Below are 15,876 nucleotides of genomic sequence, written 5' to 3'. Positions count from 1 at the left end.
TTACTTATTATTTAAGCCAAGGCATTCCTCTCTTTCTCTGTCTTTATTCTTCCGGATAGTGACAGTATACTGGTAGGAGTTCCACTGATTGAAAAGGTTACTTTGTTCTTGATGTGATTTTTTTATTTTTAACACATATAATAGATTGAAGTGTTCAGTATCTTCACAAAAGTCTAAGGTTCCATCCAACGATATAAGAGAAGAAACCTGAGAACTGTGTATCATAAAGCCATTATTCTAAAGAATAAGGAAACTCTATAGAAGTGGAGATTTGGGAACAGAAACTTCTATCCTTTCATGAGCAAAGACACCTCAGAAGATCTTCCTCCGCTCTACCGACATGGGGAAACTCTTCGTATTGATCGTAATGGCAGCAGGTAGGCAGATCAATATTTTGACACAAATCAACCAGATATCTATCAGTTTTCTTCTAAACCCCATTTAAAAAAAAAAAAAAAAGAAAATGCAGTTTTAATGCAAATGCTGGCCAGGACCTACAGGAGCTGGGACAAATAGCTGGTATCTCAACACAACTTTAGAACAGCACCCAGGACCCAAGTGGGTAAAGTGGATGTATATCTTCAATTTTTTTAAATTATTTTGGATAGAACAGATATCCGAGACACTCAGTTCCTCTTCTGGGGACAACCAGGGTTCCGTGGATCCCTAGGGTTCCTCCTGAGGTTGCTAGGGGTTCGTTGAGCAATGGGCGATTTCTGCCTCTCAGATAAGTTTCCAGTGTCATCATTGTTCCTTTTAGCTATCTGTAAGGGGGTAATTCTTCCCAATGATGACAAGAGTAAGAGCATTCTTACCACCGACTGTCACACTAATGTGTCATGAGTTGAAGATTTTTAATTTTTAGCAGAGGGCTCCCCGAGACCAGAAATTTATTTAAAGGATTCCTCTGTGTTGAAAAGGGTTGAGAAAGGCTGATCTAGACCGAAAGTGCAGGAATAGCTCCAATAGAGCCTCGAACTGCAGGAAAATCTGCTAGGGGTTTCTACCCTTCCACACTCTATCCAAAATTTAAAAGACAAAAAATTGGCTGTAGATACATTTTAATGCACAATAAGCAGGTACCTATACAGTGGATGACATAGGCAAAGAGTTGGCTTTTCTCTTTGTAATTCATTGCCATTTTTTTTTCCAGTGTTCATAGTAATATATAGTCCTAATTATTTCAGCACTGACCCCTGTAACCCCTTGTGGAGCAGAATGTTTTTTTTTTTTTTATTACATTTCTACTGTTGGCCTATTGATTTGGCAACCTTGTTATTAAAGATGAAATGTTATAATTATTATTATTATTATTAGTAGTAGTAGTAGTAGTAATATACAGGACTTATAAAGAGTCAACAGTTTGCACAACACTTTACAACGTAAAGGTAGACAGTATAGTTACAATACAATTCAATACAGGGGGAATCAGAGGGCCCCGCTCATTAGAGCTTACAATCTAAGAGAGAGGGTCAAGTGACACAAGGATGAGCTCATGGAGAGTACATTTGTGAGGTAGAGGCAGAATAGGCTTCTTTGGGTTTTCAGAGATTGCCTAAAAGTGGACAGAGTTGGAGATAGTTAGACAGATTGGGGTAGAGAGTTCCAGAGGATGGGAGAAGCTCAGGAAAAGTCCTGAAGGCGAGCATGGGAGGACGTGACAAGGGAACGTAAGAGAAGGGGGTCTTGGGAGGAACGAAGAGAATCATTTTGTTGGTATTTTGAGACAAGGTTAGTGATGTAGCTGGGGACCAAGGGCAGACTGGAAACTTTCAGCCCAAGTGGCAAGTACAAACCAGATGCCCATGGTGCAGTGACTCGGCCCCCCTCCCACTCTCCCTCACCTCCCCTCCCACTCTCTCAGTCCTCCTCCTAAACCCCATTCCAAGCTGAAGCCCTGGTCCAGATAATCTCTACTTACCAGCTGAATCTGGGTTTCCGTCCTGGCCAGCAGGGGGAGCTGGGACAGCTCAGTTGGGGCTTGCTGGGGCAGGAGAGTCTCCAGTGGGGCATGGAACCGGCTTCTGCTCAGATACAGTTTACACCATCCACGCTGGGGGGCCTGCACTTTTTCCTTGTCTTCAACGCGCACTCAGAAATCCTTTGGGTTTGTCTGTGAAAGAAGCGGTGCAGCCTCTTTATGGGGAATCAGGAAGGCCCAGGGGGCAGGGGGGAAACTGGCCCAGTCCTCCCCTGCTGGGGACAGAGTTGTTGTTAGAATCTTGAATTTCATTTGTTGGGTGAGCGGAAGCCCATGGAGTGATCAGCAGAGAGGGGTGGAGGACACTGAAAGGTTGGTAAGGTGGATGAGTCTGGCAGCAGCATTCATGATGGATTGAAGGGGGATAATCTATGTAAAGGTAATCCAATGAGAAGGGAGTTGCAGTAGTCGAGGCGAGAGATGACCAGGGAGTGAATCAGCAGCTATGTGGTGTCATTAAATTAGGAAGGGACGCATTTTGCAGATGTTGCGGAGTTTAAGGCAGCAAGCTTTGGGCATTGATTGGATGTGATCAATGAAAGTGAAGTAATCAAATTATATATGATTACCTATAGCGCTTGCTTGAAATTAATAAAGACAATAGTTCTAACACTGTTAAATTCAAACTTATAAAAGTGCATATATAACCCCCGTGATCTACTAAATAAATAAATTTGTAGCTTCGAATGCATTTGTATTTGTTTCGTTCCATTCATTTAGAAGCGGCATTTGTTACTTCAGAAAATTCATAGCTTTGGATGCATTCAATTTCAGTCCGTTCCATTCTTTTAGATGCGGCATTCATTATTACGGATAATTCGTAGCTTCGAATGCATTTGTATTTGTTCCGTTCCATTATTTTACAAGCAGCATTCGTTACTTTGAATAATTCGTAGCTTCGGATGCATTCGTTTTCGGTCCATTCTATTCTTTTAGATGTGACATTCGTTACTTTGAATAATTTGTAGCTTCGTATGCATTCATATTCATTCCGCTCCATTTTTTTAAAAGGGGTATTCATTAGTTTGGATAATTTGTAGCTTTGGATGCATTAATTTTCAGTACGTTCCATTCTTTTAGATGCGGCATTTGTTACTTCAAATAATTCGTAGGTTCGGATGCATTCATATTCATTACGCTCCACTCATTTAAGTGCAGCATTCGTTACTTTGGATCATTTGTAACTTTGGACGCATTCGTATTAGTTCTGTTCCATTCCTTTAGATGCAGCATTCGTTACTTTGAATAATTTGTAGCTTCGGATGCATTCTTTTTGGTCCGTTCCAATCTTTTAGATGCGGCATTCGTTACTTCGGATAATTCATAGCTTCGGATGCATTTGTATTCGTTCCGTTACATTCTTTTAGAAGCGGCATTCGTTACTTCGGATAATTCATAGCTTCGGATGCATCGTATTTGCTCCGTTCCAATCTTTTAGATGCGGCATTCGTTACTTCGGATAATTCATAGCTTCGGATGCATTTGTATTCGTTCCGTTACATTCTTTTAGAAGCGGCATTCGTTACTTCGGATAATTCATAGCTTCGGATGCATCGTATTTGCTCCGTTACATTCTTTTAGAAGCGGCATTCGTTACTTCGGATAATTCATAGCTTCGGATGCATCGTATTTGCTCCGTTACATTCTTTTAGAAGCGGCATTCGTTACTTTGGATAATACGTAGCTTCAGATGCATTTGTTTTCAGTCCGTTTTATTCTTTTTTTTCCCCATCAAATACATTTTATTGAAAAGATTGTATCAATACATTATGAAAATATGTCAAAATTAGAACAGTATCAAAAGGGAAGTACAATATATTCAAGAAAGCACTTCTCCATGCATATCAAAAGATAAAGAAAAAAAAAAAAAACATTTGGACGGTTCCATTTTTTTAGATGTGGCATTCGTTATTTCAGATAATTCGTAGCTTTGGATGCATTTGTTTTCGGTCCGTTCCATTTGTTTAAATGCGCCATTTGTTACTTCGGATAATTTGTAGCTTCGGATGCATTCATTTTCCGTCTGTTCCATTCTTTTAGATTCCGCATTCGTTATTTCAGATAATTCGTAGCTTCGGATGCATTCAATTTCGGTCTGTTCCATTATTTTAGATGCAGCATTCGTTATTTCAGATAATTCGTAGCTTCGGATGCATTTATTTTCAGTCCGTTCCATTTGCTTACATGTGCCATTCGTTGCTTTGGATAATTTGTAGCTTTGGATGCATTTGTATTCCTTCCATTCCATTCTTTTATAAGCGGCATTCGTTACTTTGAATAATTTGTAGCTTCGGATGCATTCGTATTTGCTCCGTTCCATTCATTTAGAGGGGGCATTCATTACTTTGGATAATATGATTACTTTGGATAATATGTAGCTTCAGATGCATTTGTTTTTGGTCCGTTCTATTCTTTTTTTTTTTTTTTTCCATTAAATAAATTTTATTGAAAAGATTGTATCAATACATTATGAAAATATGTCAAACTTAGAACAGTATCAAAAGGGAAGTACAATATATTCAAGAAACAAGTAATCAGTGCTATAAATATGCACTGTTACTGTAATAATGACACTGGCAGGGAAGGGGCTAACACAGTGGGTGATCAAGGGGTTAAATGTGTACCTAGGGGCGTGTTTCTAACTGTATGGGGGCGTGGCTTGTGAAATGATCACAGAGACCTGTGATCCTATATAGAAGGATCACAGGCACTCTGTGATCATTCCAGAGAGAAGAATGGTCAGCTGTGTTTACAACAGCTGACCATCCTTCTCTCTCAGTGGGGAGCGATTGCGGGTGGCCGGCGGACATCGGAGCTGCCTGCCTCATGCATCAGAGTCCCCACTGCCCCCTAGCTGCAGGCGCATGACTGACGTAGAGCTACGTCGGTTCACGCAGGAGGGGCTGCCTGCCGCTGTATATCTGCGGCGGGCGGTCCGGAAGCGGTTAAATAGGGTTCTATACTGTACATTTTATCACAACATTCTAAAGGTAAGATAAGACCAGAAAATAAGGAAATGTGCAAAATAAAATAGGAAGGAACTACTAGGATGTGTATTCTTGCAGGACCAGCTTAGTCCTTAGAACTTGTGGGCAGTTTTAGTTTTTTTTTGCCTGAATAAAACACTGTGAGCACAGGAACTCAGTCGGTAGCATTTCCCAACATATTCCCCAAAACATATTGGCCCTGAGGGCAAATTATTTTGAAAATTCGGAATTAAAATCTGCTTTGTCTCCTCCCGCTTATACTCTTTTGAAGACAACATAAGGTACATTCACTAGATTTTGAGAGAAAAACTAAAACCGTCCTGTTTTCTGTTTTCATACAGCATTGTCTGATCCAGGGTCTGCGGCAAACAATTCAATGTGCGGCACCCCGGCGGTCTCCAGCAGAATCGTTGGTGGCACAGATTCTGTGGAAGGCGAGTGGCCTTGGCAGGTCAGTCTCTACTTTAAAGGTCAGCATATTTGTGGAGGTTCCCTGATCTCCTCACAATGGGTGCTGACTGCAACCCACTGCTTTGCCGAGTGAGTATTCTGATTTTCTATTCTTTTATTATAATTACTATTCTACAGGATTTACAGTATATAGTGTTTTATACAAAGTCTTTACCAAGTAACTATAGACCTGTTAGTTTAACTTCTATAGTCGGGAAGATACTGGAGAGTTTAATAAAAGACCACATAGATGAGTTCTTGCTGGAAAAAAATATTTTAGGCAACAGACAGCATGGATTCATGAAACAAACCTGATTTCTTTTTATAAGGAGGTAAGTAAAACCTTGGACAGAGGGGTGGCTGTGGACGTGGTATACTTGGATTTTGCAAAAGCGTTTGACACAGTTCTCCACACACGGCTAATGTGTAAGGTAAAGTCTACAGGCTTGGAAAGATTGGTTTGTAATTGGATAGAGAATTGGCTAAAAGATAGAATTCAGAGAGTAGTGGTTATTGATTCTTACTCTGAATGGTCTGAGGTTATCAGTGGTGTACCCCAAGGTTCAGGGTTTGGACCCTTACTTTTTAATATCTTTATAAATGATATAGGGTCTGGGAATAAAAGTGCCATTTCAGTCTTTGCAGATGACACCAAGCTTTGCAGTGGAATAACTTCCTTCCTGGATGTCTGCAACTTACAAGCTGACCTCAATGCACTTGGCATTTTTATTGGGTAACTATGTGGCAAATGAGGTTTTCCGACCCGCGCTATAGCCGAAGTACGGCTACAGCGCAGACTCGAATTTCCGGGCGGCCGTCTTTAAACGGCCTCCCAGTAACAGGCTCCCCGCGCGCTCCCGTGAGCGCGCATCGGGGAAAATCTGTGTCGGCCGTGTCCCTTGGACACAGTCAATCACAGATTGTGGTGAATGGCCAATCACAGCGGCCATTTACCACGTGATCGGCCCATGCAATGAGAGATGATCTCATATGTAAACATATGAGATCATCTCTCATCGCCAGCTCTCTTCCTCACACGGAGACTGCAGTGTGAGGAAGAGGAGAGCAGATCACCGGTAAGGGGACACAAAGGAATGTAATCAGGTTACTGATCACCAGTGCCCTGATTACAGAAGAGGGGAAAAAATGCCCCAACTGCCCACAGTGACGCCATCAGTGCCCCCCATCAGTGCCCACAGTCAGTGCCCATAGTGCTGCCAGTCAGTGCCCATCAGTGCCTGCTCATCTAGGCACTGATGGGCATTGACTAGCAGCACTATGGGCACTGAGTGTGGGCACTGATGGTGCTGCCCATCAGTGCCACCCATCATTATCCATCAGTGCCATCCATCAGTGTCCATCAGTGCCAATCAGTGCCGCCTCTCAGTGCCCATCAGTGCCGCCCTTAGTGCCACCTCTCAGTGCCCAGAAGTGCCACCTCTCAGTGCCCAGCAGTGCCACCTATCAGTGCTCATCAGTGCTGCCTATCAGTGCTCATCAGTGCTGCCTATCAGTGCCACCTAACAGTGCTCATCAGTGTGGCATATTAGTACCTCCTCATCAGTGCCCATAAGTGCCACCTCATCAGTGCCCATAAGTGCCACCTCATCAGTGCCCATCAGTGCAGCCTATCCATGCCCATCAGTGCCGCCTCATCAGCGCACATCAGTGAAGGAGAAAAATGTATTTATTTTCAAAATTTACTCACAGAAAATAAGAAAAACTTTTTTTTTTTCAAAATTTTCTATCTTTTTTCTTTTTTTTTGTAGGAAATAAAAAAGCCAGAGGTAATTAAATAACACCAAAAGAAAGCTCTATTTGTGTGAAAATAATGATAAAAATTTCATATGGGTACAGTGTAGCATGACCGCGCAATTGTCATTCAAAGTGTGAGAGCGCTGAAAGCTGAAAATTGGCCTGGGCAGGAAGGGGGTATAAGTCCCCAGTAGGCAAGTAGTTAATGTTGATAAATGTAAAAAGAATATGCATGCATCATACATACTAGGGGGGTACACCTGGGAGAATCAATGTTGAAGAAGGATCTGGGGGTTCTGGTAGATCATAAGCTTAATAATAGCATGCAATGCCAAGCTGTGGTTTCCAAAGCAAGCAAAGTCCTTTCTTGTATTAGGAGAGGCATGGACTCCAGCCACTTAAGCCCCAGCCCTATTTCGGAAACTTTTTGTTCACAAGTTAAAATCATTTTTTTTTTTCTAGAAAACTACTTAGAACCCCCAAACATTATATATATTTTTTTTTAGCAAAGACTCTGGAGAATAAAATGTCGGTCATTGCAATATTTTTTGTCATGCGGTATTTGCGCAGCGGTCTCTAAAACGCATTTTTTTGGGAAAAATTACAAAAAATCACATTTCACTGCATTTAAAAAATACTAAACAGTAAAGTTAGCCCATTTTTATTTGTATATTGTGAAAGATGATGTCATGCCGAGTAAATAGATACCCAACATGTTACAGTTTAAAATTGCGCACACCTGTGGAATGACGACAAATTACGGTCAATAGAAATCTCAATAGGCGACGCTTTAACATTTTTCAACGGTTACCAGTTTAGAGTTAGAGTGTAGCTTTTTTTTTTAATTATTGCTCACGCTCCAGCGATCGCGGCGATACCTCACAATGTGTGGTTTGAACAGCGATTTCAGTCGTGGCTCAACTTCCGTATGCGTTCTTTTTCGTGCGTGAGCTAACGGTGACGGGGGCGGCTAAAAATTTTTTTCCTATTTATTTTATTTTTTTTACTTTATTACAATTTTTTAAAAAAAAATAAAAATCTGATCACTTTTATTGCTGTCACAAGCAATGTAAACATCCCTTGTGACACCAATATGCAGTGACAGGTACTCTTTATGGAGGGATCGAGGGTCTAAAAGACCCTCGACCCCTCTACTACACTTTCATGTATGCAAAGCGCCGAAAACTGCATTTTTGCATACAGCCGTTTTTTAAATCTGCCGCCTTTTGCAGCAAAGTAACCCGGAAGGGACGTCATGGACGCCGCCTCCGGGTTACGTCATCGGAGACCCGATCAAAGCCGCTTCTGGCTTAAATCGGGACTCCATCTAGCCGGCGGAAATGCTGTGGAGGTTAAGACGGCACGATATAACCAGTGATTGGATGTGGGCCCTAAAGGAGAAGGTAGAGTCTAGCTAGGATTACAACTAGAACCCTTGCATGTGCGGAGGGACCAATAATTATTTATGGCAACCAATACTTATCTATGACAACATCTTTTTTGTGAATTGCAGCTGCAGGCTGATATTGATTGCTGGTATTAAAATGAACCTGTGGGCTAGGCTCTAAGCATTCACATATTTGCATGATGCTTCATCGAAAAGCAACCTCTGCGAATTAAAGTCATGGAGTATATTCTTTATATGTTCTTTATTCCAGGTCAATATTGCCAAAGAATTACCAAGTTTATTTGGGTCTGAACCAGCTGGATGTGAATTCATCTCATATGGTTGTTTCCAGCGTAGAAACTATCATCTTGAACAACCAATATACAAGCACAGGGTCTGTCGGGGACATAGCTCTGGTGAAGCTAGGCAATCCTGTCTCCTTCACAAAATACATCATGCCAATCTGCCTGCCAACTAACTTTGATACCTTCCCCTGTGGAATGGATTGTTGGGTGACTGGCTGGGGTACAACATCCTTTCAAGGTAAGTGTCAGGACCCAGATCTGAACCTGCAACCTTTACTGTGTCTGGCAGTATCTCTTCTTCCTGAGCCACCTAAGATGCTGGGCAGCTCCTTGACTGATTCCTTAGACAACCTTGCCTTGTATTTTGTTTCTTTTGAACCTTGAACCCTTTACCCTTCAAATTAAATTATTTTTTAAGCCATGCCTTTGAACTTCCTGTTTGCCAGATTATTGTGCTCACTTCAGCCAATATCTCACTCTTGTAGCTCCTGGTGCTGTCCGTATCTTCTCTACCGTACATTACTGACATTTGGCTTGCACCTTGACTATGCTTCTTCTTGATCCCAACTTGCAACTACTTGTTACTCACCTTTGGCTTGAGTACTGATTACTCTTCTGCTTGATCCCTACCTGCTATATCTGCTACTGGATCCAGGCTTGCTCACCTCCTGGTGGGGCAATCCTGAAATAACAGTTAGAATACCAGTTAGTGCTTAGACCCCACACCTCGGGTGAGCACATATCATCTGCAAGGTTGACCTGTTTGTATACCTATCCTGCTGGTGACTGGGAACCTCTCTACTGCTATAGCTGCTGGTTTCCCAAGCCTGACACCTGATCATGACAGTAAGGTGGTCAGATTACCAAAGAAGGTCCAAAATTCACGGTTAGGGCAAGAACTTTATCTGTTGATCTTACCCAAGCCTGGGTTTATTTAAGATGTCTTGAAATAAGAAAACAGAACTTCCCCACCTTCCTCCCTATCAAGATCAATGTATTTTGTTGGAGACAATACACCCATTTTATGTACTTCTGTTTAGGCTTGTCAGTGATGCCTCTCCTGCTTTATTATTTGTTGGGTGGATTCTGGTTAATTGTGTAGTATTATCTGCAGCAATGATGAATTTAATTAAATTTACATGACTACTGTTCCAAAGTATTTCTTTGGTGAAGACCACATGGGGTTCTTTCTTTTTTGGCTTCATGAAGAAACCATCTGATGTGCCTTTTGTGAAGCCCAAGCATTCATGGTAATCCATAAATCCTGAAAGTGATTATGTTGACTTTATCTATGTTTTTTAGACTCAGGGGTTGCAGGATTGATATGTCCAGTTTTGCTGATCATTTTTTTCTGCATAAATAAAACTCAAATGTGTACAACTTGTGCTTCCCCTTCACATTCCCAATAAAGTCTCTATATTATTATTAAAATTACTATTACATACTATTATTAATATAATTGTTATTAATAATAAACAAATACATAATGTAGGAGATATTACTAAAGGGGGATAGGATAAAACGAATCAAACTATTGGACTAACCTTTTAGATTAGTGGCAAATGTCGTGCCCATTCACAAGAAAGGTAGTAGGGAGGAATCCAGCAACTATAGACCAGTGAGTCTGACATCAATAGTAGGCAAATTAATGGAAACCCTATTAAAGGATAGGATTGTGGAACATCTTAAATCCCATGGATTGCAAGATGAAAAACAACATGGGTTTACTTCAGGGAGATCATGTCAAACAAATCTTATAGATTTTTTTGACTGGGTGACTAAAATAATAGACGGTGGAGATGCAGTAGACATTGCATATCTAGATTTTAGTAAGGCTTTTGACACTGTCCCACATAGAAGACTTATCAATAAACTGCAGTCATTGAGCATGGACTCCCATATTGTTGAGTGGATTAGGCAGTGGCTGAGTGACAGACAACAGAGGGTTGTAGTCAATGGAGAACATTCAGAACAAGGTCATGTTACCAGTGGGGTACCTCAGGGATCTGTACTGGGACCAATTTTGTTTAATATCTTCATAAGTGATATTGCAAAAGGCCTCGATGGTAAGGTTTGTCTTTTTGCTGATGACACAAAGATATGTAACAGGGTTGATGTTCCTGGAGGGAAACGCCAAATGGAAAAGGATTTAGGAAAACTAGAAGAATGGTCAGAACTCTGGCAACTGAAATTTAATGTGGATAAGTGCAAGATAATGCACCTGGGACGTAAAAACCCAAGGGCAGAATATAGAATATTTGACACAGTCCTGACCTCAGTATCTGAGGAAAGGGATTTAGGAGTAATTATTTCAGAAGACTTAAAGGTGGGAAGACAATTCAATAGAGCAGCACGAAATGCCAGCAGAATGCTTGGATGTATAGGGAGAGGTATAAGCAGTAGAAAGAGAGAAGTGCTTATGCCGCTGTACAGAACACTGGTGAGACCTCACTTGGAGTATTGTGCGCAGTACTGGAGGCCATATCTCCAGAAGGATATAGATACTCTAGAGAGAGTTCAGAGAAGAGCTACTAAACTAGTACATGGATTGCAGGAAAAAAATTACCAGGAAAGGTTAAAGGACCTTAACATGTATAGCTTGGAAGAAAGAAGAGACAGAGGGGATATGATAGAAACTTTTAAATACATAAAGGGAATCAACTCGGTAAAGGAGGAGAGCATGTTTAAAAGAAGAAAAACTACCACAAGAGGACACCGTTTTAAATTAGAGGGGCAAAGGTTTAAAAGTAATATGAGGAAGTATTACTTTACTGAGAGAGTAGTGGATGCATGGAATAACCTTCCTGCAGAAGTGGTAGCTGCAAATACAGTGAAGGAGTTTAAGCATGCATGGGATAGGCATAAGGCTATCCTTCATATAAGATAGGGCCAGGGACTATTCATAGGATTCAGATATATTGGGCAGACTAGATGGGCCAAATGGTTCTTATCTGCCGACACATTCTATGTTTCTATGTTTCTATGTCTCCAAACTGCAGCCCAGGAGCCAGATGCAGCCTTTTGCTTGCACTTATTCGGCCCTTGGACATTAACCATGGGGCACAATTCCTTCTACTGACATCAATGATGGGGACACTACTCCTTCCCCTGATATCAATGATTGGCACTATTTCTCCTTTTAATGTAAGGGACTATTCCTCAGATTGACACCAACAATGGAGTACCATTCCTCCCATTCCCACCAATAATAGGGCACAATTCCTTCCACTGATACCAACAATTGGCACTATTCCTCTCACTAATACGAATACTAAGAATATACAAAAATAGAGGAATAGAAAAAAGTGGGGCTTTACGGGCCGGTGGGAGGAGAAGGATCACATCAAAATCAACATAATAAAAAATAAACATTTTATTGATTTGTTCAAGTTAAAAAAACATGGGCTATCATGCACATGTAAATGTGAATACAATACATATAAGGGGGGTTAAAATCAATTTCATCAGAGTCATTAAATAGAAATACAACCCATAAAGGGAAAACCAAAGCCTGTATAGGATAGATGGTAGGTCTCAGATGGAGGGCGGTCAATGTAGGTCCCCAGCAAGCCGACGTGTTTCGCTCATGGCTTCCTCAGGGCCAGAGAGACCATGACAGACCTGTATTTCCTTTTCAATGACTTAGAGGATAAGAAGACCATGGCAGGACACTAAATCCAAGGCATATCTGTGGTTCAGAGATCGTGTAGTGACACTCAGGGTTCTCGTTTGCTCATATATATGTATATAGGGATATATATCCAATATCCTACACGTTATCGGAAGGTCGCTGCAACTTTTCGTGTTATACAGGGTAACAGCCCATTGAAGCCAGATGGCGAGGGAGTGTGCAGCCTTATCCTAAATGTCCAGGAGATCCCATGGTAAATGTACTAATGGCAGCAACTAGATTCCACCTTCCTCCTCCCTTAGCGTGATTCTAAGGGGACAATTAATTTAAAGAATATATACCAGATAGGGATTCCGAGCGTAGTAGCCTATATATAGTGAGGCTTCGGCTTCAGGCAGGTAGCGACACGCCGATAGGGTCTCCTATCTCAGGGGGACGGGGGTACTACAGTGTACCTGGCCGTTAGTAGACCTTCATGATGACTCCCATTAGTAAGCCTGCCTATAATACCAATAATGAAGCATTGTATACTTCCATTGACACCGTTTTTTTACTCACACTGGCCACATTCAAGCCCCCAAAGAGTCTGAAGGAAAGTAAATTGTCCCTTTGTTTATAAACTTTGGAGACCCTTGTTTAAATTATCAAATATCTTTTCCAATTCCTGCACATTGTACACACATACTTGCCTAATTATTTGTATATGTATCTGTTTTACACACCTGAGTACCGAGGGTTAAAAATAAAGAGCCAATGCACAGGAAATATTAAAAGATCGTGTTCCAGAACAAACGTTAATCACCTTGCCTCCATGGTTTTCTTCACCAGGGCAACAACCTATTACCGGCATCCTCCAGAAAGTCATGGTTCCCTTAATTGATTCCAAAACATGTGACCATATGTACCACATAGGGTCCTTAGAAAACCATAATACCGAAATTATCCAGGATGAGAAGATATGTGCTGGCTATGAAAATGGAGAGAAGGATTCTTGTCAGGTAAGTAACATATTTGTAGTTGTTGGCATCGTATTAGGAAGGAGAAAGGAAATCTGAAAGTTCAAAGCTTTTCAGCATGTTAAATGTAAGGTCTGGTTTGCATTTAAAATGCCGAAAGGCTATGGAAATGAATAGAATAAGATAGATAGATAGATAGATAGATAGATAGATAGATAGATAGATAGATAGATAGATAGATAGATAGATAGATAGATAGATAGATAGATAGATAGATAGATAGATAGATAGATAGATAGATAGATAGATAGATAGATAGATAGATAGATAGATAGATAGATAGATAGATAGATAGATTCATACATAGATAGATACATACATAGATACATACATAGATACATACATAAATAGATACATACATAGATACATACATACATAGATACATACATAGATACATACATAAATAGATACATACATACATAGATACATACATAGATAGATACATACATAGATACATACATACATAGATAGATACATACATAAATACATAGATAGATAGATAGATAGATTGATACATACATACATACATACATACATAGATACATGCATAGATACATACATAGATACATACATACATATATAGATACATACATACATAGATACATACATAGATACATACATACATAGATACATACATACATAGATACATACATAGATACACACATAAATAGATACATACATACATAGATACATACATAGATAGATACATACATAGATACATACACAGATAGATACATGCATAGATAGATACATACATAGATACATACATAGATAGATACATACATACATAGATACATACATAGATACATACATACATAGATACATACATAGATAGATACATACATAGATGCATACATAGATAGATACATACACAGATAGATACATGCATAGATAGATACATACATAGATAGATACATACATAGATAGATACATACACAGATAGATACATGCATAGATACATACATAGATACATACATACATAGATACATACACAGATAGATACATAGATAGATACATACATACATAGATACATACATAGATACATACATACATAGATACATACACAGATAGATACATAGATAGATAGATACATACATACATAGATACATACACAGATAGATACATACATACATAGATACATACATAGATACATACATACATAGATACATACACAGATAGATACATAGATACATACATAGATACATACATACATAGATACATACATAGATACATACATACATAGATACATACACAGATAGATACATAGATAGATACATACATAGATACATACATAGATACATACATACATAGATACATACATAGATAGATACATACACAGATAGATACATACATAGATACATACATAGATAGATACATACACAGATAGATACATGCATAGATACATGCATAGATACATACATAGATACATACATACACAGATAGATACATAGATAGATACATACATAGATACATACATACATACATACATACATACATACATACACAGATAGATACATGCATAGATACATACATAGATACATACATACACAGATAGATACATACATAGATACATACATACATAGATACATACATAGATAGATATATACATAGATACATACATACATAGATACATACATAGATACATACATACATAGATACATACACAGATAGATACATAGATACATACATAGATACATACATAGATACATACACAGATAGATACATGCATAGATACATACATACATAGATACATACATACATAGATACATACACAGATAGATACATACATAGATAGATAAATATTACCATTAATGACTGTTGATTTCTTCCAGGGAGACTCAGGTGGACCTCTGGTGTGTGAAGTCCATGGTGTCTGGTACCAGGTTGGGGTTGTAAGCTGGGGAGAAGGCTGTGGCTTGCTCTCCCGTCCTGGGGTGTACACCCTTGTCACCGCCTATCAAGACTGGATCAGCACCCACCTGCAGGTAACATTTACCAATGTACCAGATATCCCACCACCAACAAAGACATGTGGAGAATTCCTCAACCCAGAGGGCTTTTTCAGTGATGGGGCTGCAAACCTTTCATACCAACCCTGGATGCTCCTGGCATTAGGCGGTCTTCTGCTCACTTACCTATAACCAGAAAGGATCATTACCATCAAAAGAAGAAAAATAAATGCTAACCCTTCTGAAAAGAAACTACAGATACTCCTGAAGTAAAAAAAAAGAAATCAACGTTTGCTCAAATATTCTCTTCTCAGCCATCACCAAACAGCTTATCCACTAAGGCTGAAGAACCAGCAATGGTGAGGTGGAGGTGCACCTAGGTAGATAGACTAAATCTATAAATATCTTATTCATT

The 15,876-nt window shown here is 39.7% G+C and overlaps 1 protein-coding gene across 1 annotated transcript in view; it reads left to right on the top strand.

Moving 5' to 3' along the window:
* Positions 1–340: 340 nt before the first annotated feature.
* LOC309558478 (serine protease 33-like) overlaps positions 341–15,876 on the top strand; it is a gene marked incomplete at both ends in the record, with an annotated part of 38,009 nt that continues 22,473 nt past the window's right edge. Inside the window, 5 exons of the mRNA XM_082261549.1 lie at positions 341–377; positions 5,310–5,508; positions 8,832–9,103; positions 13,325–13,494; positions 15,345–15,497. Coding sequence (XP_082117675.1) covers positions 341–377; positions 5,310–5,508; positions 8,832–9,103; positions 13,325–13,494; positions 15,345–15,497 — 831 coding nt within the window. The remainder of the gene's footprint in view (positions 378–5,309; positions 5,509–8,831; positions 9,104–13,324; positions 13,495–15,344; positions 15,498–15,876) is intronic.

Source organism: Pelophylax lessonae (genome assembly GCF_965119305.1).
Source record: "Pelophylax lessonae genome assembly, chromosome: 6".
NCBI classification, from domain to species: domain Eukaryota; kingdom Metazoa; phylum Chordata; class Amphibia; order Anura; family Ranidae; genus Pelophylax; species Pelophylax lessonae.
This window is presented reverse-complemented; position numbering and strand designations above follow the sequence as displayed.